Source organism: Sporothrix brasiliensis, assembly GCF_000820605.1.
Source record: "Sporothrix brasiliensis 5110 chromosome Unknown Cont20, whole genome shotgun sequence".
Taxonomy (NCBI): domain Eukaryota; kingdom Fungi; phylum Ascomycota; class Sordariomycetes; order Ophiostomatales; family Ophiostomataceae; genus Sporothrix; species Sporothrix brasiliensis.
The window spans coordinates 540,588-563,039 of NW_024467139.1; the positions used below are offsets into that span (position 1 = coordinate 540,588).

Sequence of the window (22,452 nt, forward strand, 5' to 3'; positions counted from 1 at the left end):
CTCTCTATCTCCACTCACGCTTCTGTCATCACCAAATGGATCTGTGTATTTGGTCGACCTGGCTTCTTCCCTGTGCAGCCGCCCAACTTTTCGAACACATCCCTGCGATGCATCGCCCGACGGAAATGCAGCCAGGAGCAGCCCCCGTCAGCAATGCTCGAGTTACTTCCGCCTTTCTCCGTTGTCCCGCGCCGGCCAGGGGGTGGGGTCAATGCCAGCGAATACGTTACAGTCGATCTCAGCACTTCAAAGAGGCGAGCCTCTGGCGCTGGCTGGGCACAGTGGACGAACCAGGGAGCCAGGCCAGGCAAAGGACAAGCCCCGAATGATCATCACCTAGATCCTTTTTCCCTCGGCCGACAAAGTGGACGGAAAAGGAAGGACAGTCCGTCCTTGCCGCTGGCGCTCCTCTGACATCTGATGGCTGGACTGTAAGAACTCCCGTGAGTGGCCAGGCCGTGTGGGCTGCTACAGCGGTCTATTTCGTTTTGTTTTTGTTTCTCATGTTTCGTTGGCTGTCGTGATTTTGTGCTGCCGCTCGTCCTTCTAGCTAATGCGGCGATCACAGTTTGCTCAGTGCGTCATCGATCTCAGGGTGTCCTCCACCGGCCGTCGTACATCGCACTCTTTATTTTGCCGTCCTGTGTGCCATTTTTATCGTTTCCTTTTCGTCACCCCACGCCGTGCAATACTCTTGGGGCGCATTTAAAGTCCCTGGGTCTTGCGAGACGAAATAAAAAAAAGTAAGCGTCTTGGAGGTTGAATCCACAACACACTTCGTCGACTCTGCACTAAAACGAAACAGGCGCAACCAGACCAGTGAACGGCGTCGGAAAGCGTTGAACAATTTCAAATGTTGGTCCGACGCCCCAGTTTTTTCCTGCAATCGCATTACCATCACCCCCGGATGCGCAACTGGTGCGTCTACTAGCTCGAGGACTATATCCCGAATGGTGGACCAGCATTCAAAGTACGACGTTCGACATGATACAAGCACATTTAGGAAGGTGTTCAAGGGAGGGAAAAGAGGAAAAAGGATCCATACACGGCCGCTGGTTTACACCAAATGCGCCTCTCCAGGAACCTCCCAGCCAAGTGGCCGTTCGACAGAACTCGGGAGGTCAAAAACGGACTTGGTGCAAGCGCATGGAGGTGCATGAACAAATCAAACAGATCCTTGCTGCATACGACATTCGACAATGAAAGCACAGACAAAACAACCACGCACTAGTCTAGCCAATCCGGCAGACTTCCGACGCCCCGACATTGGTGGAATGGCTTTTGATTTGTTTCCTTTTGTGGTCCCCCTGCTATTCCAGTTACCCATGTCGAAGAGATTTTCCTGGTCTCCTCAGCCGATTTTCGTCCGCGGAACGATGGAGCCTCCATACTTCGGACCCGAATACCGCTTCCACCACACCAAATTACCAAGGGCCCTCCCGCACCAGACAAAGGGAAGGCTGTGATGGGTCGTACTTTGTTAAGAGGATCTCCTTCTCCGTTGAATCAGGCTATGAAGTTACAGATTTTTGTGTGTTTTACATCACGTCACACGCTAGCATTTCGGGGCCAAAAGTCATCAAACCAGCCATGGCACCTAAGATGCCTCGATCAAAGATGGGTTCCAGCGCATATCATCAGCTCTCCGGCAGAGCAAAAGTGGTAACTGATTCCGTTGGTACAAAACTTCCTCGAACTGCTGCAAGAAAGTGGACAAACAACAAAGTAATTACGAAGAGCGCACAATACCAACGAAACAATCCAGGACAGCCACTGTGGGTTCGAGCCTCCGTGGCAGGACCAAGTTGCTGTCTGACGGCCTGGGTGACCGGAACTGGTTAAAATGTCGGAGTGGCTGGCCACACCAACAGGCAGGGAGTGTAACAGGCAAAGTATATCATTTACAGTACCAAGTACGAAGTACGACGCCTGGTTGTCAGCACGATGATGGACAAAGCCACCCCCGGCAGCACCCCCAAGCACACATCCTTGAGTCGAGGTACTTGCTCGCCCGTGCCTAATTCGGGACGGGATGCGGCGCCAACAAACAAGCTCACAAACAAGCTCAAGAGCTGCGCTTAGTCTGATTCATACAGGCAGCGTTTCTGAAGCCGTTGCCGTTTTCGACGTACCCATGGTTTTCCTCCACTTCTGTCGTCAACATTGACATGGTGGAGGCCACTGTTCCAGAAGACGGCCATGGCGAAGCCAATAAGGGTAAAGCCAACAAGGGTAGTGAATGAGGGAAAGGAAAGAACCGCAAAAGCACGAAAGGCTCGGCGCGGAGATTCGCAACGGCAAAGCGCATAGCCTTTCTTGCCTCTACGTTTTTGTTGGACAACAGACGGATTGCCTTTTCACGGGACTTGTCTACGCAACCGCACTTGCCCGCCATATGACCCCGAGCATAGACGACAATTGACGCACGGAAACACCGAGGCATACCGCGGCCTCTTCAACTGCTAAAGGGCTGCACACACAACAAGTGTGACCATTGGCCAGCGCATTGGACAGTTGCTTGTATTAGTATGACAGGCAAGCCACAGTGCTAGCTCTCGCTTTCATGCAGCCAAACGCAAGCGGCATAAGATGAACGAGAAAAATGCTGGGCCCCGCAAAACCATGCAGGCCTGGACGCCGTCACGCCGTTCAAATATATGTAAGATGCGTTGTACTTTGTCATACATCGTACGCCATACCTTGCATATGCATGGGCTCCAATGAACAATCGAGGCCAAGATTTGTTTTCAGCTTGACATTACATAGCCTACCCGACCGGATCCGAAGAAAAGGGGCTGCACAAGCATTCACGGCGCGGCAGGACGCGCAACTGGACGGGGGGGGGGGGTTAAACACTTCTCATCTCATGTGGATGCGGCACTTTTCTTTTCCAGGGACTTCGAGGTACATACGGCACCAGCAAAGACAAGTTTCTCCTTCCGACCCGCCTTGGCGGTTCTCCCTGGATACTATTTGGTTCGACACTATGATATCGTGCCTCACCTTGTGAATAATTATCGCAAAAGAGCCGCTTTTTGTATCTGCCGTTCAGCTTGAAAAGGACGATTTACGTTCCAGCTTTTGTGCCCCTTTTCCATCAACTTTCACCTCTCCGCGCAGCTGTCTAACAATATTGACAGGGGCCGTCGCTACCACTGACGGCCATTGGTTCTCATCTGTACCAGGCCACACAAGGGCTCGGGATAGTAGTGGATGGGACACACCGCTGAGAATGCTACTTTGTCTGCACAGCATGTAGTTACATGTACGGAGCGCGGTACTCCCGCCTCAGCTCTCAGTACTACGTTTATATAAGAACGTTGGTTTGTATGGACGCAGCGGCTTTACCCTTCCGGGTTCCATCGTGTTCAATCCCTAATTAAGAAGGTCCTTTTGTCAGTCGCAACCTTGGTACTGACAATGCATTGTTCAATCTCTCGCCGGCTACAAAGATGGCGGCAGTCAACACTTACTCTCGGCAGTCGCGCCATCGTATAAGTTCTCACGATTCAATGTGACAGGCAACCGAGCATCATGGAAGCAGCCGGACGGTTCATTACTATGGGCTTTGTCGTAAGTCTTGTGCCCAGGGGGTGAGGAATGGTGCGTCTCTCGCGATATATTGCCTCGTCAAATATGCCAGTCAACCAAACCACGCGGGACACGGCCACTCTCTACGATTTGTGAAGACCGTGAGTTATGCGGATAGCAAAATACTGCCCACCCAAGCTCAGAGGATAAGTTAAGGTATTAAATGGTATTCCAGGGCGTCAAAGATACCTGTAGCAGAAAATAATAGTGCTTCGAGCATCTGGCCATGAGCGCCTCCTGTTGTCTCCTCCAGAATCTGGCCAAGTGCAAAGCTCCGTATATCTAGTAGCAACCTTTTCGTACTTGGCCTAAGCGGTGGGTCAAAGGCATATCAACTCTAAAGCATACGAATATGGCAAAGCCTTAGGGCAATAAAGGTACTAGAATTGAAAATAGCAAAGGACCTTGAGCCTCTTCTTTCAAAGTGTGATGCAAGAGCGTGCAGATGAGATGGTATCGTGTTGTGTCATTATGAAACAGTCCAAAGCAACGGCTACAAGCCTCCATTTTCCATACCAAACAAAGACAAAAACCCGAAGAACAAAAACCGTTCCAAACACCTTTATCGTGCAGCCAACATAAGTCAAACAATTACAAGATGGCAATCTCGCCGTCTCCCTGCATGTATCTTGTATCATACAAGATCCAAACCACCATCAAAACGACAGCTCAACAAACAACATCGAGGTGTGCTTTTTGGATCTCTGACCAACAAGCCACCATTGCCCAAATGGCCAATCTTCTGCCAGAAAAACTGTGAAGGCATGCGAGAAATCGCAGGACATAAAAGCCACTCAGGCATCTCCCTGGGGCATCTCCCTCAGGCTTGCACAGCGACAGTTGAGCTCGGCTCTTCAGGTTCTTTTGTGGTGATTGCCATCGGTGCATCGTCTGTGCAAAATGGCTTGCCATATGCCGTGTTGCCTTGGGGCCGGCTTGCCATCCAGCGCAGCAAAAGATACGCATCCGGTGTCGGCTCGTCGGCATCCAGATCGAGAAGTCGGGACTGCCTGATGAACAGACGATGGCCGTCAAAATGCGCCTGAATGATGCGCGCAGCCTTATCGTGCCGGAAAGATAGCAACAGTACCTGAGTTTCAAAGAGTCAGTAAGAAAAAAAACAAAGACAGGAAGAGCCATACGTCTGTCCTTACCGGAAAGATGCGGTGAGAAAGATGCTTGTGGTAGCGCACTTGATGTCTCAACAGTTCCACAGCCGAAATGACATCACTCAACAAGATATCTGTAGCGGCGAAATCACACGACTCGGAGACAGTGCAAACCGCGTGTGGTGCTGATCCAGACATATCTTCAAGGGCATTGGAAGACCCTACATGATGACAGTGCACTTCACCAACACTGCACTGGTCATCTCGACGGCCACGGTACTCTGCTTTTTGCCACTTTTCACCTCTCCTATAGCCGGGGAAATGAACGATAACGGTTAGTTTCTACCAAGGAACAGAATAAGTGAGCGGCGAAGTCCAGTGTGCGGTACTCACAGATGCACCCAGTTCGACAATGTGCTAAGCCCCTCATTGGGCCAAGTCCGAATGTTTCCGTAGTTGTACATATACATGATCCACTTGATACGGTCGTCGGCTTCTCGACGGCCGGAACATCTATGTATAGAAAAATCCCAACAATCTTCCGGTTCATCGTCCGCGCAAGTTCCGTCACAGCGTAAAAGAGAGGCTTTTCCGCAACGACGGTGCCAAACCATGCTGGTTCCGTCGCTGTATTGGTCCGGAAACAGGTGTGGCGTATATGTCTCAAGAAACGTCTCGAACGTGTCCCGTGGCACTGGGGCATAGAATGAGGGTGAAAAGTCCAGAGGGGATTCGTCGTCGACATTGAGGTCATCCAGCACCTGAATAGATAGCGACGACAGCCGTTCGCGGGTCAGAATCGCGACATCTTCGACTATGTCTTCATCAAGAGCAAACTTCAGATCACAGAGATTGTAGAAGTACTCGTTGTGAGTCTCACGCTGCCACTGTGGGATCTCGCCAGGCTGCATATCGTCCGACATTGTGAAAGGATGCACGCAGCGTGGTGGTGAACGGGGGTGGAATGCGAGGCGTGGGCGTGGCTGTCGAGGAGGACCGTCGCAGAGGTTGAGAATGTAGAAAGTAACAGTAAATAGATGCTTGAATTTGGGACCACGAAGTAGGGGGTCAACAGTATGACAGGAAAATCTGGCGGAAAGAACTAAGACGAAGGAGTAACAAAGATCAAAACCGGCAGGACCAACAGAGGAGAAGCAGCAGAATAAATACAAAGATTATGCAGTTCAGACCAAATCTGCCGTTGGGGAAGGTGCGACGCAGAACATAGCACGGACAAAGAAGTGACGCGATTGTTCATACAGTAAACATGCAGTCGCGATACAGCATAGATGTTTGTTGTCTACGGTGGCTGTTTCCCGGGCAACGCGGCCCATTGAGGCGGCCACTTAATTTCGCGACAGCACAAGTCTAGTCACGTGATATTTAAGTCGAGTGCACTTTCCCAGAGGCTTCACGACTTTATGTTTAAAGATGTCAACATTTGTTTTGCCCTGGGGACGGCGATAGTCACCGTATCGAACGCAAAGATGCATTTCGTCACAGCCACGCCAGCGACGGCACAAGCACCTTCAACAGCGGCCAGTCTGTCGGTTGCTACGCACAGCGATCACGGCGCTTACAGCCGCTTACAGTCGACCGTCCAACGGCGTCATGCAGCCCCTGAATGCCCTCTCCTGCGACAAGCCTCGATATGAGCGCTAGCTATACATCTTCTTTCCCCTAGTGTACATTCGTACGGTCTATATCGCTCATGCGCGCGTTTAGGACATGCTCTTACTTGCTGGCACATGCTACACAGACCGGTCGTGCCAAGACGGCCTTTGGCCGCCCAAAAAGCGGCCCAACTGGCACCGCACTTTTTGGTGCAGTTGCAAGGCTGGCAACGCACTTTGCTAAAAAAGGAATGCACTGGTTTCATACACTGCTCTTTCTCAGCCAATGCCCACCCTCCAGTCTAAAGATGTCGCTGTAGGCGCCTCACAAACGCAATTATGGACGACATCGTCGAACCAATACTTCCAACTTTGAACACTGTCTGGCAGGCTGCTGCCTGTTCTGTCACACACCACTATGATGTGCGTTGCATTAGACGTGCAAATAATCATGCCTGATCGACTGGCCTGCCGTCGCGGCCAGCACTCATGGTTTGCTGTAACTGTCAGCCAGCTGGCCAGGCCAGTCGACCTTGGGTCGACTGGCCGGTCGCAATCCTTAATACAATACCTGCAGCACATCCTTTGCAAGGAATTTATGAGGGATGGGCACTTTGGTGCTGCATTGGCGCCTAGCTTTTGACGCAGGTTCTAAGTGCAAGAGCAAATGCCTAACACCAACCTGAAGGCAAAGTGAAAGGCCGGTGATGCTGGGGTCAGAGCTTCATTGTCAGTCCTCTGCAAATCGTTTGGCCTTTTTCATAATATAAAGGTGCTCTTTTTGACCCTTTACAATATTTCAAGGACTTGTCCCTCTTCCTCCTGCTCTTTTTCTTTCAACCCTGTCTTCTCATCTTCTTCCCTGACGCCTTGACTCTCCATCGTCGACGTGTTTCCATCTATCTCGCTGGCCTCTCTCTTCCTGATTACATTGCAATCATAGCGGCTCGCAACACACTAGCCAGCGCCTGTCACTCGTCTTTCACCCCCATCGTCGCCAATTCAACACATATCGAGATGGCCTCAAAACCGAATCCCCGCACGCCGTCCGAATGGGCAAGAGCAGCGAGGTCTGAGCGTCTCGATCCTGACTCTGTGACACCCTTTGTGAGAACTTATAAGTCGGCCTCTGTTCTCAAGTACGCCGAGTTCCTGAACCTCAAAGTTCTCTGGGACGAAAGGGGTTTCAAAGAGTTCAAAATAGGAGACTTTGTCCATGAAGACATCAAGATTGAGGCAGGGCGAATTGACTTTACAGTGCTCCAGCGGAACGTCAGCACGGTCAGGGACGACGATCCACATCCCAAAGTTCCTTTTAGAACAGGAAATTTCCCGCCACCCAACGGTCTCTTCACGACGTTTCAATACTTTACCTATCTGACGGTACTTTGCAAAGGACAGACAGTCAGGGCATCACCAAAAATCTCACGCCCGGAACGGCAAAGAAATCAGGTCACGTATGACGACAGTATACCGGACATAAGCCTACTCAGTCTCGGCGACAGCCCAAGGACCCCATCGAACTGGACCCCTCCCGAAATTGACGAAGTCGACACGCCATATATCGGCCAACAACCACCGCGGACCGAATATGAGGCCACTGTGAACATGGGACTGATAACGATGCTGTGTGCTGTCCGGCTCCATTGCCCATCGCTCGCAGAAGGGCACTGGCTGCCGGACCCCAAGCCGTTTTATCTCCACGACCCTACTGCAGATGGCTCTCCTGTGCTGTTCCAGGCCCGCGTTGACGGATTTCTTTCAAAAACGGGCGATTTCGGTACTGCGCTCGCTATTGTTGAAGTGAAGCCATATCCGCGGGACAAAGGGCACAGAAGGACAATCGAGTGGCAGGAAGCCGCCCAAATGGCGGCCTGGGTATCTGAGACACGGAGCAGCCGGAAAGGAACCCTTTCCAGCCCTCCGGGTGTTCGTCGGTACGTGGATTACGCCCTTCACGCCGTCACCTTGTTTTGCCGTTCAGGTTGCTTAGCTAACCAATTCCCTTTTTACCGTTTCTTGGAAAATTAGCCGCTTTATGATCTCTCAAGATTACAATGAAATCTACGTCACCGTCGCAGAATACGACGCGAACTACCAGGACTATATCAGTGGTCCTAGCCGTAGCGACAGTCCTCACGACACGCACTCCCTCATGCGCGGCCATCAGCCTATGGTGACCCGTTTGCGCTTCAATCAAGCAGACACGCTACCTCCCACACCAACGCCTACAGCACCTCGGAACAAAGGAAAAGGAGTCGCGGCAGATCAAGGAAGGTATCCCGGAGGCAACGGGCACTCGGGCTCAGGCATCTCCAGCTCCAACAGTCCAGCCACTCCCCTCGGTCCAGTCTACAACGAACCGCCGCGTTTTAGACTCCCCGCAGCTACTTCCGGTCGGGGCTCTACCCAACCCGTTCGAAGTACTGCTCAGACTGGCCGCCGGTCGGCTTCGGACGACCACGCACCAGGTCCCTCTAAGGCTTCTGTGTATCCGAACCGTGGATTCCTATCGATGACTGCATACGGCCCATTCTCTATAATAGATGGAGATCATATGCTGTATCTCTGCCGAATTATCGCAGCGCTTTCCATGCAGGTGCTCAAGGATCCGAGTCCTCCCCGGAGCCTCTGAGTGAACACTTGTGGATATCATCCCTGGTTAGAGATAGAGGGATAAAGGGAAAATGAGAGAGTGTAGCAGACAAATTAACGAATTCGCTATTAGAAAATTATAGCGTCTATATTTCTATGAGAGTTGGGCATCAAGTTAGGCTCTATCATGCGCCAAAAAGCAAATTTAAATAATCAAAAAAGGCAAGACAACCGATCCCAGCCCTAGTGACACTACTGATAGATGAAACGATAAGAGGAAAGGCCGCAGAGTCAAATGTTGGAAAATGGGCAGAGAGCAACAGACGCAACGCGGTACATATTGTGGGCGGATATACGTAAGCCATAGACATGTAAAGGAAGAAACCTGCCATGCCGAGCCAGACACGGGTTACTGGCGGAGTGGCATTGATTCCAAGCCGTAGGTCGCGGCGTCGTGCAACCCCTGAGGCAGCGGCGGCAGGTCCGTCGTCTTGGACTGCTGGCGGAAGCCCATGGAGACGTAGGCACCAGGCGGAGTGATGGTGTAGACAATCACAAGGAGGATCATGGGGAGGGCGTCAAGCACGTACGGAACCCACTCGTACTTCTGCGTGTAGCCCTGCTTTCCCATGGAGAAATCAATCTCGCGGTAGATGGACCGCACGATGATCATGGCGCACGAGAAGTTGATGGCATACAGCAGCGTGCGCCAGCGCGGCTTGAACCTGCGCTCGCTGCCCTCGAGCGTCACAAACTTGCCGCCCGGCACGGCGCGGAATCGGCGCTCGAGATCCGCGACGAAGCGGCGCGACGTAAAGTGGAAGCGCGCCGCAATGATGGTGAACAGGCCAAAGGCACCAATCTGCATGCTGACGCCCGCCAGGGCAACGTCCTTGCCAGTCTTCAGCTTCGAAGCGGCGTTGGGTGTCGTCACCTGCGTTCCGGAGATGATGACGGCGCCGATGAGCTGAAGGAAGAGGGCGAAAATGTCGAAGCCGACGAAGATGGGGGTCAGCCAGCGCGCGGGCACCCACAGGAGCCTCGCGGTGCGGGCTGCGGGCGGCACGACATGGAACACGATGCGGCCGAACGCGACGTACACGATGCCGGCCATAAACACCGGCGCAAGGATGATGAGACAGAACTGTATGATGTAGACGTTGCGGCTGGTGACATTTTTGGCCGATGCAATGCGGGCACCATAGCCAACCGTCTCCACTGGAAAGAACGAAGAGTGGTCAGTACCACGAACAGGAAAGAACGGTGTGCACTTGTGTACCTACTTTCTGTTACGATGAAAAGGGAAGGAAAGAGGGAGGGGGATGGGTATGCCGAGGGAAAGAGAGGCAACGGGCGGCGTAAAGTGCAGGTGGGTTACAATATGCAGTGCTTGAACAAGAAGGAACGACTTACTGAGGATTGCGAGAAGCATCACAAACCAGATCCACGATTTGAGCCGAATGGTCTGATACGTTGATACAAGGAACCCGATGGCGAAAAGGCCAAACGTGACTCCCGCCGCCGCAGGAGACGGTTCAAAAAAGGGGTAGTAGTTTGTGAGCGAGGGCGACATGGTGGCAGATGAGGCAGGGAGGTCGGCTCGCGAGGGACGAAGAAAATAGGTGTCGAATCGAGGACGAGGAAATTGTAGAAAACCAACTGAAAACAAATGAAATAGAGGCGTACAGGAGGGTCAGAAACGGAGTAAAAAAAAATTAAAAAAAAAATCAGAATGCAAACAACAAAAAAGGAAACAAAACCGGTTGTTATCCGGCGAATACAGGACGCGGCATCGATGTTGACGATACTCGGGAATAAAACAGCAAAAAGGGGAACGGGCCACGGCGCAAACACAGTTATATACGGGTTAGGCAGCAGACAACAATGACGGGGCATCGGACAAAAGCCACCGGCTTATGCGTCCTGTTACTTTGTAATTTCCGGGCGCAGCAAGGTGTCCAGTCAGGCTGGTGCCCTGAAACGACAGTACCAGCCAGCCCCGGCGTCTAACCAGTTCCCGGTTTAAGGTTATTCAGGAGCTGACGAAAAGAGAAGAAAGACTAGAAAGAAAGACAAAACAACGAGGAAGAAGAAGAAGACGGAGGAAAAGAAAAATCCGTAGTGAGTGATAGCAAAGCCAAGCCACTAAGATTATTTCAGGTTACAATATGCGAGGAACAGTTGATGATGAGAATGAGAGATGGCGTCTACAGAGTAATTGCAAGATGGCATCTGACGGGATTGGCCAGGGCCGGACATGGACCGCTTGGTATGTTGTCATTGAGCATCCTGGTCGACATTCTGTTCGTCCTATTTTTATTTCATTGCAGCTGTTTTTCCATTCCTCGTGAAAATACGGGCAAATAAGAACCGACTTAACCAAAATAGTATGCACCTTTTCAGACGCTTTGACGAAGCGCCGTCATCAACGAGCACAACCTTTTCCAGTTTTTCCCACGCGTCAGCAACTTGACAGGTTAGATGGAAAGCTTAAAAGCATCGTTCCATACTGACGGCAATATTGGCCTAGTAACCGATGCTGTCTGTGACGCCCGAAAATCTAAGCCCCAATGCCAAACTGCAACAACAACGTAATAGACGAAGGAGATACGACACCATACGTTTACGCCCGATAAGCAAACAATTAGACGGGCATACGCGTCCAGATGCCCAGACGCCGATCCAAAATAACGTCGGGTCTGTTCCGTACCACGTTCTTCTTGGTTTTGAAAAGGCCGCAAAGCCCGTCGGGGTCGGCGATTTCGGCCATCAGAGCGGATTGTGTATAAAATCGCCGAATCTCTTCTGCCCTATGCCGACTTTAATGCGGTTGTGCCCAGAACGTTGGTGTTTTACTCTTCCTCCTTTCCGTTATTCGCAGCAATAAGTTGTCCGCCCGATGTCACTGCTTCATCGATCGAGTATTCTCTAATGAGAACGCAACCTCACGCCGTTGATTTTGTTTGGCATATCAATTGCAGCGGCGTCCCTGCTGCTGGTCCATTTCCACACACGAAAGAACACTTCACCCTACTGGCGTCCTCGCCAGCCTCTGAAAAGGAAAAAAAAGGCAAAAGAAAAAAAGAAAAAAACGAAAGAATGAAGCATCACATTGATGCTGCTGCGCATTCTTCCCACAAACACGAGCTAGTTCGTATTATGTCTTGAGCTGTGAAGGATGGCCTGCCGCGTGGCTGCCTCTCTATCGGCGTAGTGTGTGTCCGGGCGCCGACGTGATCCGAGTCGACATTTTCACGTGATGAGTCATGTGCAGTGCTTACAAGTCCCACGATGCTTCGCAGATAGCCGTCTTGTGCCAGTCCATTGACACGCCCGGAAGGAGCGTCTCTTGGAGGGGAAAGAGCGGCACAACCATGGTTCCACGGCCAGACTGCAGGTGCGATTGCCCGTCTGGAGAGCCTCAGAGGCCTATCAACAATGGTCACGTGATGGTTTCCATCCGGACGTCGTGGTTTGTCGTACTTCTTGTGACATGCACATTCACTTGCCAAACGCCTCTCTGCTACATCAGCCTCATGGCAGATTTGGAAGAACGTCTGAACACAGGGCACTGACGTGCAGCTAGCTCCACCGGCACACGTCGACAGTTTGGGGGCCTGGCTGCAGGTCCACAGTCGACAAGCAGAAAACCCCGGTTCCACTTTTTCCCAGTCGCGCCTGCCGCACAGCGATTCTGTCTCCTTCTTCGCGGACCAAGGATCCACTTTTCTTAGCTGCTCCCCTCGTGCGTCTTTTCGTCTTTCTACTGACAATATTTTTTCTCGTCGCCTGCACACAACTTGACAGCCAACCTCAACCTCGCATTACTTCACAACGCCAATCGTGCAACCATCACCCCCTCCCGTTTCCCTCCCCTCACATCTCCATCCATCAACCTCTCGAAGCCGATCGAACCTCCTCCTTCATCGGACAATCCACCCTTTGCTACCCATCAACCCCAGACACAGCTCCAGACTCTCTTCCGGTCTCCTTTTCTTTTTCTTATTTTCGTTTCGCAATCCCTCCTTTCTGTGCTTTCTCCATAGTTGCCGGTTCTCACCCTCTTCGGCTCTTTTGTTTGCTTTCCCGTCTCCTACCGTTATCGCTATCGTTTGGATCTCGTCTTGGTCCATCGCCCAACCCGTGTCTTTTGTTGCCGAACGTCCTCCATCTCTTTCTTTTGAGATCATCTTCCACTTCGCCATCGCCTTCGTTGCCTCACGTCGACCGCCGCCGTCCCATCTTTGCACGCTGCACACTCGCCAAGCCATCTTGCCAAACTCTAGCCGACCCAGCTTGTCCATCCAGAAGCTTTCGTGTTTCCCGTCTTCGACTACCTCACATCTACATCACATTTGTCGTACACAATGGCTACAAACGGGACCAACCACAACGAGTAAGTGGTCCATCAGCAAGCTCCGGCTACCCCACGGGCATCGAGAGACGCGTTGAGCTAACAGGATCGCAGGGGCCTGTCCAAGGACGAGGTCGGCTGGTACTTTGTCGAGCAGTACTACACCACCCTCAGCAAGAACCCCAACCGCCTGCATGTCAGTATACACCTACATCTGCTTCTGTTGCACTGCCTTTTGTGACTTGCTGACCCGTTGCATTGTTTCGCATCTACAGCTCTTCTACGGCAAGAAATCCCAGCTTGTCTACGGCACCGAGACCGAGGTCGCCGACATCTCCGTTGGCCGCCAGGACATCCAGGAACGCATCGCCAAGCTCGACTTCCAGGACTGCAAGGTCCGCGTCTCCAACGTCGACTCCCAGGCCTCCCTCGAGAACATCCTCATCCAGGTCATTGGCGAGATCTCCAACAAGTCCGAGGACTCGCGGAAATTCGTCCAGACCTTCGTTCTTGCCGAGCAGCAGTCTGGCTACTTTGTTCTGAACGACATCTTCCGGTACATCAAGGAGGAGGAGGCCGAGTCCACCGAGGCTGCTGCTGCCGCCGCCCCCGCCAAGGAGGAGAAGGCTGCTGCCGCGGAGGAGGCCAAGCCTGAGGAGACTCAGGCTCCTGCTGTCAAGGCTGTGGAGGCTGATGCCGCGAAGCCCAAGCTCGACGCCGCAGTTGTCAACAAGAAGCTCGAGGAGGTGAGCGCTGAGAAGTCATCTGCCGTTCCGGCTGTGGCCACTCCTGCCGAGCCTGCCCCGGCCAAAGCTGTCGTGCCTGCTATCCCGGCCGTTCCTGCCGTTGCCACCCCGGCCCCGGCCCCGGCTCCGGCTGCTGACACCGAGAAGGTCGCCCAGGAGGTGGCTGAGGAGGAGCAGAAGAAGACCGAAACGCCCAAGGAGCCTGCCCCGACTCCTGCCGCCGCTCCAGCTGCCCCTGCTGCTGTTCCTGCCACCGCCTCCGCCGCTGCTGCCGCTCCTGTTTCCGCTGCCCCTGCCGAGCCGGAAAAGCCCAAGGGCCCGCCCAAGCCCATGACCTGGGCTAGCCGCGCCGCAGCTGCTGCTGGCCCTGCACGCCCCGTCGCTGTTCCCAAACCCGCTGCTGCCGCTGCCGCTGCCTCGGCCTCGCCCGCATCTTCCACTGCCGCCCCAGCCAAGCCTGCCGCTGCCGCCACTGTCGCCCCGGCCGCTGTTGCTGCCGCAAAGGCCGCCGACGCCGACGCCAAGGACTCGGGTGAGTGGCAGACGGCCGGCGCCGACTCGAAGCGCCAGAACCGCCCTCAGTCCATCTCGGGCCCGCCGCAGGACAAGGACTCTGCTCTTGGCTACATCAAGTATGTGACAGACAAGGTCGACGAGGCCACTCTGCGCAGCCACCTCGAGACATTCGGGCCCGTCGTCTACTTTGACATCAGCCGCACCAAGAACTGCGCCTTTATTGAGTTTGGCTCCACGGCTGGCTACCAGGCGGCTGTCGCGGCCAACCCGCACACCATCAACGGCGAGACCATTGTCGTCGAGGCGCGCCGCCCCAAGGCCGGTGCCTACGGCGGCTCCAACTACAACCCCAACCGCGGCAACCTCGCCAACCGCGGCCGTGGTGGCTACGAGGGCCGCAACGGTAGCCAGGGTGGCGGTCGTGGCGGCTTCACCGGCCCCAACCGTGGCCGTGGCGGTGCCGGTGCTTCGCGTGGCCGCGGCGGTGCCCAGCTTGCTGCTTAAAGGGTCAAGGTTAACATGGTGCTCGGATCTGTGACTGGATATGGCCTCTTTAGAGAGGAGTCAGTGTCCGACGTACGGTCCGAACCCACATTTTAACTAACAACGGCCAAAAAAAACATCAAGCGGCAGCATTGTGTTTCCAAGCTTCTCTATTGTCTTATATAATTTTTTCCCTCCCCCATCTACTTCTTGTACCAGGCCGTTGAAAAGTACGGATTTGGTTTTGGCGGAAGGAGTTATTTATTTCCATTGCATTGTCGATTTCACGCCACCTTTCTACCTCCACCACTCTCTCTATCTCATCTACCTATCTACCTATCTACCCCATCTACTACTCGATTTACTCTTCCCGCCTCCCTATTCTCACCAATTTTTTCATCTACCATCACCTGCTATTAGTATCTCACTCCCCTGCTACAAGCTGTGTTTCTTAGCTGTCCGAGTTTCTCAGGCTGTTTTCATTTGCTGTCTGAATCTGGGTTTTGGGTCGTGCGTTTTCAAAAAAGAGAGAAAGAATAAAGTTTGTCTTTCTTTTGTGACTGGATTTCGGTACGGCGCAAGTCATATGATACACAAAAGCTTCCGTTTTATTATATCTCCCATTTCTCTCTTTCTCCGTCCGTCTTGTCCATCTCCCCCTCTCTCCGTCTCTGGGTTTCATTATCAAAGACTGAATTTGCATGCCGTTGCCCACAAGCAGGGCATTTTTTTATTTTAAACAGCGGGCGAGATTTCTACTTTATTTTCATTATTTACATATTTGTTTCCGGTGTATCTTTTTTTGTTTACAGCGTGTGCATCCGCAGCGATGCGAGGGTGTGGGAAGTCAAGGAGAAGGAGTGGATAACGCAGGAAAATCAGAGAAGGAAAACAGACGGTAAACAGACACCGCCGTCTACTTGAAAGCAACCGGGTAAGCCGAGAGGGCTTCTTTTTGGTTCTGTTTGAAAGATCAACAACCAAAACCCTGGGTCTCAAGAGAGCGCGAGCCATCTCGGTGTGATGAGGAGACTGGGCCTCAGATATCTGTCTTGTACATTAATCCCAAACCAAAGAGGGACCTTGCTCCTGGTAATAAGCAAACCAAAAATAGTAAAATTCAAATACCAAACAAACTTGGGCAGACAAGGCGTGATGATGCATCAAATCTGGTGACACGAAATTGATATGCTGTGGTCCATGTTGTGTCCTGGTAGGAGTAGAACTCGGGTTTTAATTGGCAATGTTATACTTTGCTGCCTCGTGGCTGTTTCTTTAAGGAGAACGGGTACTTGTTATCATAAACTGAGCTCTCCTATCATGACATTTTTAGACTGAGCATGTAAGCTAACCCATTATTTACATTATTTATTCTTTTTTAGGAATGTTAATGTCAATTTGTTTTCGGGATTTATGATACCTTTTTTCGTTAAAAATCATTCAAATGGAAAACGGAGGTAAATGTAGGAAAGGGGAAATTCTGCTGAATACCTGAACATTGTTATTTGAATGTGGCTGCAAGGAACTCGATGTCATGTTTTTATATGTCACTATATCATAAATCAACACTCCCCAGCATCGGTGGTTCAATGGCGATTTCTGTCTTTCGGGCCATATTGTTAGCATACTTTGGATGATGACATATTCACAGAAGCGAAGAAACCAAGGCTGTGTAGAGGAGCATTCAACATACAGTCAAATACGACACACAACATTCGACAGAAAGATTGCACTCAACCAGGTCCCTCACGTCAGGCAAAACGTCAGGAGGAGCCAGTCTCCCTTCTACTCTGGCCTGTCCCACCCCTTGCACCTCCCCCCACAAACGTTGGCTGTTACCCCGTCCGGATAGCCAAAACGCGAAATGGTAGCACTTCCCTTTGCATTCTTAGACGTATTATAATCAATTACGTTATTATCACCGCGGACACGTCAACAACACAGGGGCTGAACGTCTGACTGCAAGCCAAAGGAGCACGAGGGACCTTCAAAGACAAAGACGCTGTGCCGGAAACGGGGATGCCCGTTTTTCTTCTCCCTTCCCTACGAGGAACAGGTTCAACTCGTACAAATATCCCTCAGAAGGACACCAGCTTAGATCCAACGTATGTCGCAATGGCTCCATGGCTCCATTGTTATGCCATCGCCGTCTTCGTCCCCGTCGAGCCCGCCTCGCTAGGAACTGACACCCGAGAGCGTGGTTGGGCCATAATACGAGACAGGGTCTCTCTCGGCTCGTCGTCGCTTGGGATCGAGTTCCAGACTTGACCAAGGCACAGCCATGTATCAGTAGTACATGATTGAAAAAGACAGCTGTATGGATTGGAAGGCACGACGAGGGCTCCTCCCGGCAACCGAGTCGGGTAAGAACATTGGCGAGACGGGAAAGGTTTGCCCGGTGCACAACGTGCTAGAACAGGCAAGCGCGATGTTGCGAAAGTGCAGGAGCGAGAGAGACAGCGTAGAGAGCACAGGCCGACCAACGATGTTCGCAGCTATGCCAGCACAGTCGCAAGCTCCACTTAAAACCTCGCTTTATTGTTCTCAGCAAAACCATTCAGTATGATTCCTGGGCTGTGAGCATTACAATGGTTGACAACGATTAAAATCTCGTCTTCCGCTTTGCCTCGGGCGTTTCTCCACAGCGTCGCATTTTCTGGACACCCTCCCGCCTTCCCTTCCCAGCTTTGTCCCAAAAGAGCAGTTCAAGCACGCAGAAGCATCTGGGGCACGAAACAGGAAGGCAGCAGGGATCGTGCCTACTTGCCCTTTTTCAAAGTCCGCCCGACGGTATTTAAACTTTAAAGGTTGTGCTCTCAACTCGACGATCTTTTTTCCTTGTTGTCGATTTCGTCACTGCGGTTCGTCTTTCACATCGCAATGGTCATCTCTGGACTTCATCCGTCCATGCACTCTTACCCCCTCTCGAGGCTATCGTGAACCTGCATTTATTTGTTTTTAGCGCAAGGGGAGAAGAGCAAAAGTGTGAGAGAAGCGGCAGACCGGCCCAGAAAGAAGAGGGAAGGAGCGGCGCGAGACAATACTCTGAGTAGAAGGTGGGTGCGCCCAGCCAATGGGGGAGAGGTTCCTGCTGCGGACGGAACGGACTGTTGGGCTAGCTGCTAGCTGCTAGCTACTCGCTACCCCATCTCGTAAAAAAGACCAAGCAATGGAAGAAAAGAACTCACATTTAAAATAGAGAAAAAAAGCGGATTGACAAGACGCCAAAGTTGAGCCAAAAGAAACCAAACCGTTGGCTGGAAAGACACCAATCCACGCTGTAGTGGGTAGAGGGAAACCCGGGGTGCATTTCGGTCCTTTCGCTCTTTCCTGGTGCTGGTCTTATAATGTGCCTGTCTGCGTATGCTCTTTCCTTATTCCGCCCTCCGCCGCCTCCGCCTTTCTGCACGTCTTCCTACACCCGCGCCAATGTCTCAGCGCAGGCTGAGTATACGTTGGCTTTCTTTTGTATGACTACGTTCTCCTTGCCTCTCGTCGTAAAACGCTCATCTTCACTGGGTCCTCCCCACCACCGGCACCGGCGCAGTCCCCGTTTTCCTTCTCCACCCCGGTATCAGAATTACCTTAACCGTTCGCCTCTCGCTCGATCGCTCCTTCTGCGCCGCCTTGTTCCAGGTTGGAAATAGTGCATTCCGCCCGTCGCTCCTCACGAGTACAGTCCCAGAGTCCCAACCCCAGCCAATGCGCTCCTTCTTCTCCTGGTTCCTGGCCCGGGCAATCGAGCAAACGACCAATGAGTGCCGCCGTTTCGGGAAACTGCCTGCCAAGTTGGATGCGTGCACAGCGCCAGGAAAAGCAGGAACGCCCGCGCACGCCAACAACACCAGCCGCCAGCCCAGACCAGCAAAAGGTCATACAAAACGTGCCGAGGACGCTTGTCGGCGAAGGAGACTTTTACCCTTTTCCTCCTTGTATTTCGGCGGTCCACTCCTCCTTCTTCAGGCAATTGTTTACGTCGTATGCCTGTCTTATTTTGTACCGTATCACTTCGTACTCGTACCTGCCCGTTTTGAATTTACTTGTATGGGATGTTCCTTCTTAGTCTGTCCGTCGAGTTGTCTCCTTCCCTCTGTCTCCCCTTCGCCCCCGTCCCTCCTTCCCACGTAACAATTGTTTCCAAAAAGAGCCTCCTGATTTGTTTATTGTGTCCAATTGACTTTTCTTCTTCTTCTTTTTGCCATTTTGCACTGTCGTGTTTTTCGTCTCTTCGTCTTCTTTTCTGGGCTCGTTTTCCGGCTTTCCACATCTCACACTCTCACACGCATCATTCCCCGGCGTTCCGGGGAGAACTCCACCCCCGCCGCTTACTACGGCAATTGCGATCTTTTCGTCCTGGTTTTCACTTGTTTCGTGCCTTTTGCCTCCTTTTTTATTACCTCTCTGCTGGTCCTTTTTTATTCTCAAAAATTGTCTTGATTAACTCTCCTTATTTGGAAGCAAGCCTTGACTCAATGACTGTGCCTTACATTTCGGCATAGCAGCCACCTCCAAAGTCGATTCCGGGCTGGCCGGGGTTGAGTGAGCGACAGCGAGCGCGAGGAAACAGTAAATACGCAAGGCACGAGACGAGAAACGATATACCACCCAGCGGCAAGCGACCAAACACCCAACACGGACACCGAGACACCGGGATACGGGTCGTACGCAAGACCAGGGGAATACGACAAACGAAACCACGAAACCGTTGGAAAGAAAAACAAAGAAGAGGAGGGGGAACAAAACTTGAAAGAACAAAAATAGGACGAAAGACGTCTGCCAGAACTCACGCACGCAAGGCATAGATAGCGTGTGAGACAAAGACGACAAACGACAGACGACAAACGGGATTGCAACCAAGCGGCACAGCCCAATCCACTACGTTTGCAATTTATAAGTGGCTGCAGACCGCCCAGGCCGCATTCGGTTGCAAATCCCCGCGACGACACACGACACAGGACACACGACATTGTACACAGAGCAACAATGGCTACCACGGCGACAGCACCAATAGCCATAGAGTTTTCGGCTCCGCCATCGCCTGTAAATGATGCGCCGGCCTATTCCGAGTCGGCCGCCGAGCCGGGACAGCAGCTTACGCAAGTGCTGACATCCTCCTCTCGGCGCTCATCCGCCTCGTCCGTACCGTCCCGCCCGTCGCTCACCCGCCGGACATCGCTTGAGGAGGACTACTTCTACCGCGAGGTCATGACCGTCGAGAAACGGCCCACCGAGCCGCCGCCGTCGTACGAGACGACCATGAAGAAGATCCGGCGAAAAGAACGACAAGAAGCTGCTGCGGCGGCAGCAGCCATGGCTGCAGAAACAACAACGGCGGTGGCAGCCGAGGCAGCAGCGGCCAGCAAGAGCGACGTGTCGGAAACGACGCCGCCCTCGCCAACACCGGTTCTGTCCTCGACAAAGGGCAAGGAAACGGCTTCCTCTCGTCCCACGGCCTCCAAGTCCAAGTCCAAGTCCAGGTCCAAGTCTGCGCCTGCGCCTGCGCCCCTTTCCAACTCTGGCGCCGTTCACACCAACACACCCGATGACGTCCTGCCTCCCTACTCCTGTGACATTCACATCGAAGGCGTCTTTCAGCGCAAGATGGAAATTGAGAATGCCACCAAGCGAGCCGAGGATCGTCGCTGGGCTACGTCCTACGTGGTTCTGCACGGCACCTCTCTCGAGATCCACCAGTGCCGCAAGGACCGCAGCTGGGCCGGCCGCACGACCCGTACGGGACCGGGTGTGTCGCCCGACCGCCCGCCATGGATGCACAAAGCCGGACTGGAGAGACGATATAACCTGTCGTACGCCGACGTCGGCATTGCGGCCGACTATGTAAAGTAGGTCATCCGTCCCTCTCCTTTCCCCCTTTCTCTGTCTTGTCTCGTTTTGTTTTTGTCCTTTTAGTCCTTTTTTATTATTATTGCATTTAGCTGACCTGGCATATGTCTTTTACCAGGCGCCGCTACGTGATTCGTGTCCGCGCCGAGACAGATCAGTTCCTGCTATCGTGTGTGGAGCTGGAGACCTTTATTCAGTGGCTCGATGCCCTTTTCGCGGCGCTCAGCATTGCTGCGCCGATTGACGAGCGTGACTTTCCCCGCGATCAGAGCATCCCGCGCCTGCAACGTATTCGCTGGTACCGCGGCCGCGACCGCGAGGCGGAAGCCAACCAGGATCGCGAACGGGGCGAGGATCGTGAGCGGGAAAGCGAACGGGAGACCGATCAAGAGAGTGACCGCGACAGTGACCGCGACGGTGGCCGCGAAAACAGACAACAGCTGGTCGGCGGCAGCGCCAGCGGTGACAGCAGTGCTGACGACGAGGCTGCTGATGTGATTAGCGCACTGCCCTCGCCTTCGCTGTCGCGGCCCATCTCGCCCACGAGGCTACCGTCCAAGTCCGTGCGTACGGGACAGTCGCTAGCTGCGGCAGCTGCTGCCGTACTTGAGGAAGAGTCCCGTCGGGTTACGGGCGCCGCCCCCATCACGGCTGCCGACGCGGCTGCCTCCGCTCCGCGAGTTGGTTTGGGATCGACCAACGCCTCGTCCATCTCGCTGGCTACCGCGTCGTCTGCGTCGACTGTCGCCGGTCCGTCCACGGCGCCGCTGCACAACTTGACTGCGCAACAACAGGCCGCCTCCCGGGCCATGCTGTCGCAGGGGAACCCAGTCCCTGACAACAATCTCCAAGGCAAGAATGGTGGCACCGGCGGTCGGTTCTCACTCCGTTCGATTCGTTCGCGATTCAACCTTGGTGGCGGCCCAGGCGGCGGCGGCAGCAGCAGCAGCAGCAACAGCAACAGCAACAACACGAACAGCGCCGGACGGATGATGAATGCACCGGCTGGCTTCCGCCACCACGCGGTTGACGCGACGACAGGCAAGTGGCAGCCGAGCCACCGCTGGACCAAGACGCACGACATGGTGTATGCAAAGCTGTGCTACGCGACGCTGCTGTTCCGCAGCCCGCGCAAGTCCAACTACATTGTGATGCGCGGCAAGCAGTGGCTGGTGGACTGGAGCACGGGCAACATGGTGCGCGTGAGCCCGCCGCGCTACGGCGAGATTGAGACGCAGCCTGGCCCGTTCCAGGTGCTTCGGACGGAGAACACCAGAATCTAGGTGGATTGGGTGCGGTTGCAACGACGAGATGTGTATATGTGGAGACGATTGATCTTCTCCTTTTTATGTCTGTATGCTTGTATGTCGGGGGTCGTTTCTTTCTTCCCCTCAGCTTTCCTCTTGCGGGAATATGACTGGCGTTTTGTTTGCTGGGTTTCGCAGTCCATTTCTTTCTCCTGTCTTTTCTGCACCATTTTCTGCTTCCTGCGCGGATTCAAAAGCATGAGCGCCACCTGATCTGTTTGTCTATTTTATTTTTTATTTTTTATTTTTGTTTCGGGTTTCTTCCACCTTCACGATCTTTGAAAGCCACATTTC

The 22,452-nt window shown here is 53.1% G+C and overlaps 5 protein-coding genes across 5 annotated transcripts; 3 read left to right on the forward strand and 2 right to left on the reverse strand.

Moving 5' to 3' along the window:
• Positions 1-4,411: 4,411 nt before the first annotated feature.
• Positions 4,412-5,623, reverse strand: SPBR_07398 (uncharacterized protein; the record flags this gene model as incomplete). The annotated part of the gene is made up of 2 exons (XM_040765652.1): positions 4,412-4,681; positions 5,312-5,623. The coding sequence occupies 2 exons, from the start codon at positions 5,621-5,623 to the stop codon at positions 4,412-4,414; spliced, it is 582 nt and encodes a 193-aa protein (XP_040616146.1).
• Positions 5,624-7,330: 1,707 nt separating this feature from the next.
• Positions 7,331-8,832, forward strand: SPBR_07174 (uncharacterized protein; the record flags this gene model as incomplete). The annotated part of the gene is made up of 3 exons (XM_040765428.1): positions 7,331-8,250; positions 8,345-8,489; positions 8,548-8,832. The coding sequence occupies 3 exons, from the start codon at positions 7,331-7,333 to the stop codon at positions 8,830-8,832; spliced, it is 1,350 nt and encodes a 449-aa protein (XP_040616147.1).
• Positions 8,833-9,317: 485 nt separating this feature from the next.
• Positions 9,318-10,481, reverse strand: SPBR_07443 (RTA1 domain protein; the record flags this gene model as incomplete). The annotated part of the gene is made up of 2 exons (XM_040765697.1): positions 9,318-10,126; positions 10,322-10,481. The coding sequence occupies 2 exons, from the start codon at positions 10,479-10,481 to the stop codon at positions 9,318-9,320; spliced, it is 969 nt and encodes a 322-aa protein (XP_040616148.1).
• Positions 10,482-13,275: 2,794 nt separating this feature from the next.
• SPBR_07001 (ntf2 and rrm domain containing protein) lies at positions 13,276-15,028 on the forward strand (the record flags this gene model as incomplete). The annotated part of the gene is made up of 3 exons (XM_040765256.1): positions 13,276-13,304; positions 13,377-13,458; positions 13,538-15,028. The coding sequence occupies 3 exons, from the start codon at positions 13,276-13,278 to the stop codon at positions 15,026-15,028; spliced, it is 1,602 nt and encodes a 533-aa protein (XP_040616149.1).
• A 4,962-nt stretch (positions 15,029-19,990) lies between these two features.
• SPBR_06800 (spectrin beta) lies at positions 19,991-22,134 on the forward strand (the record flags this gene model as incomplete). The annotated part of the gene is made up of 2 exons (XM_040765056.1): positions 19,991-20,850; positions 20,970-22,134. 2 exons carry the CDS (start codon positions 19,991-19,993, stop codon positions 22,132-22,134), a joined length of 2,025 nt encoding a protein of 674 aa, XP_040616150.1.
• Between the last annotated feature and the right edge of the window lie 318 nt (positions 22,135-22,452).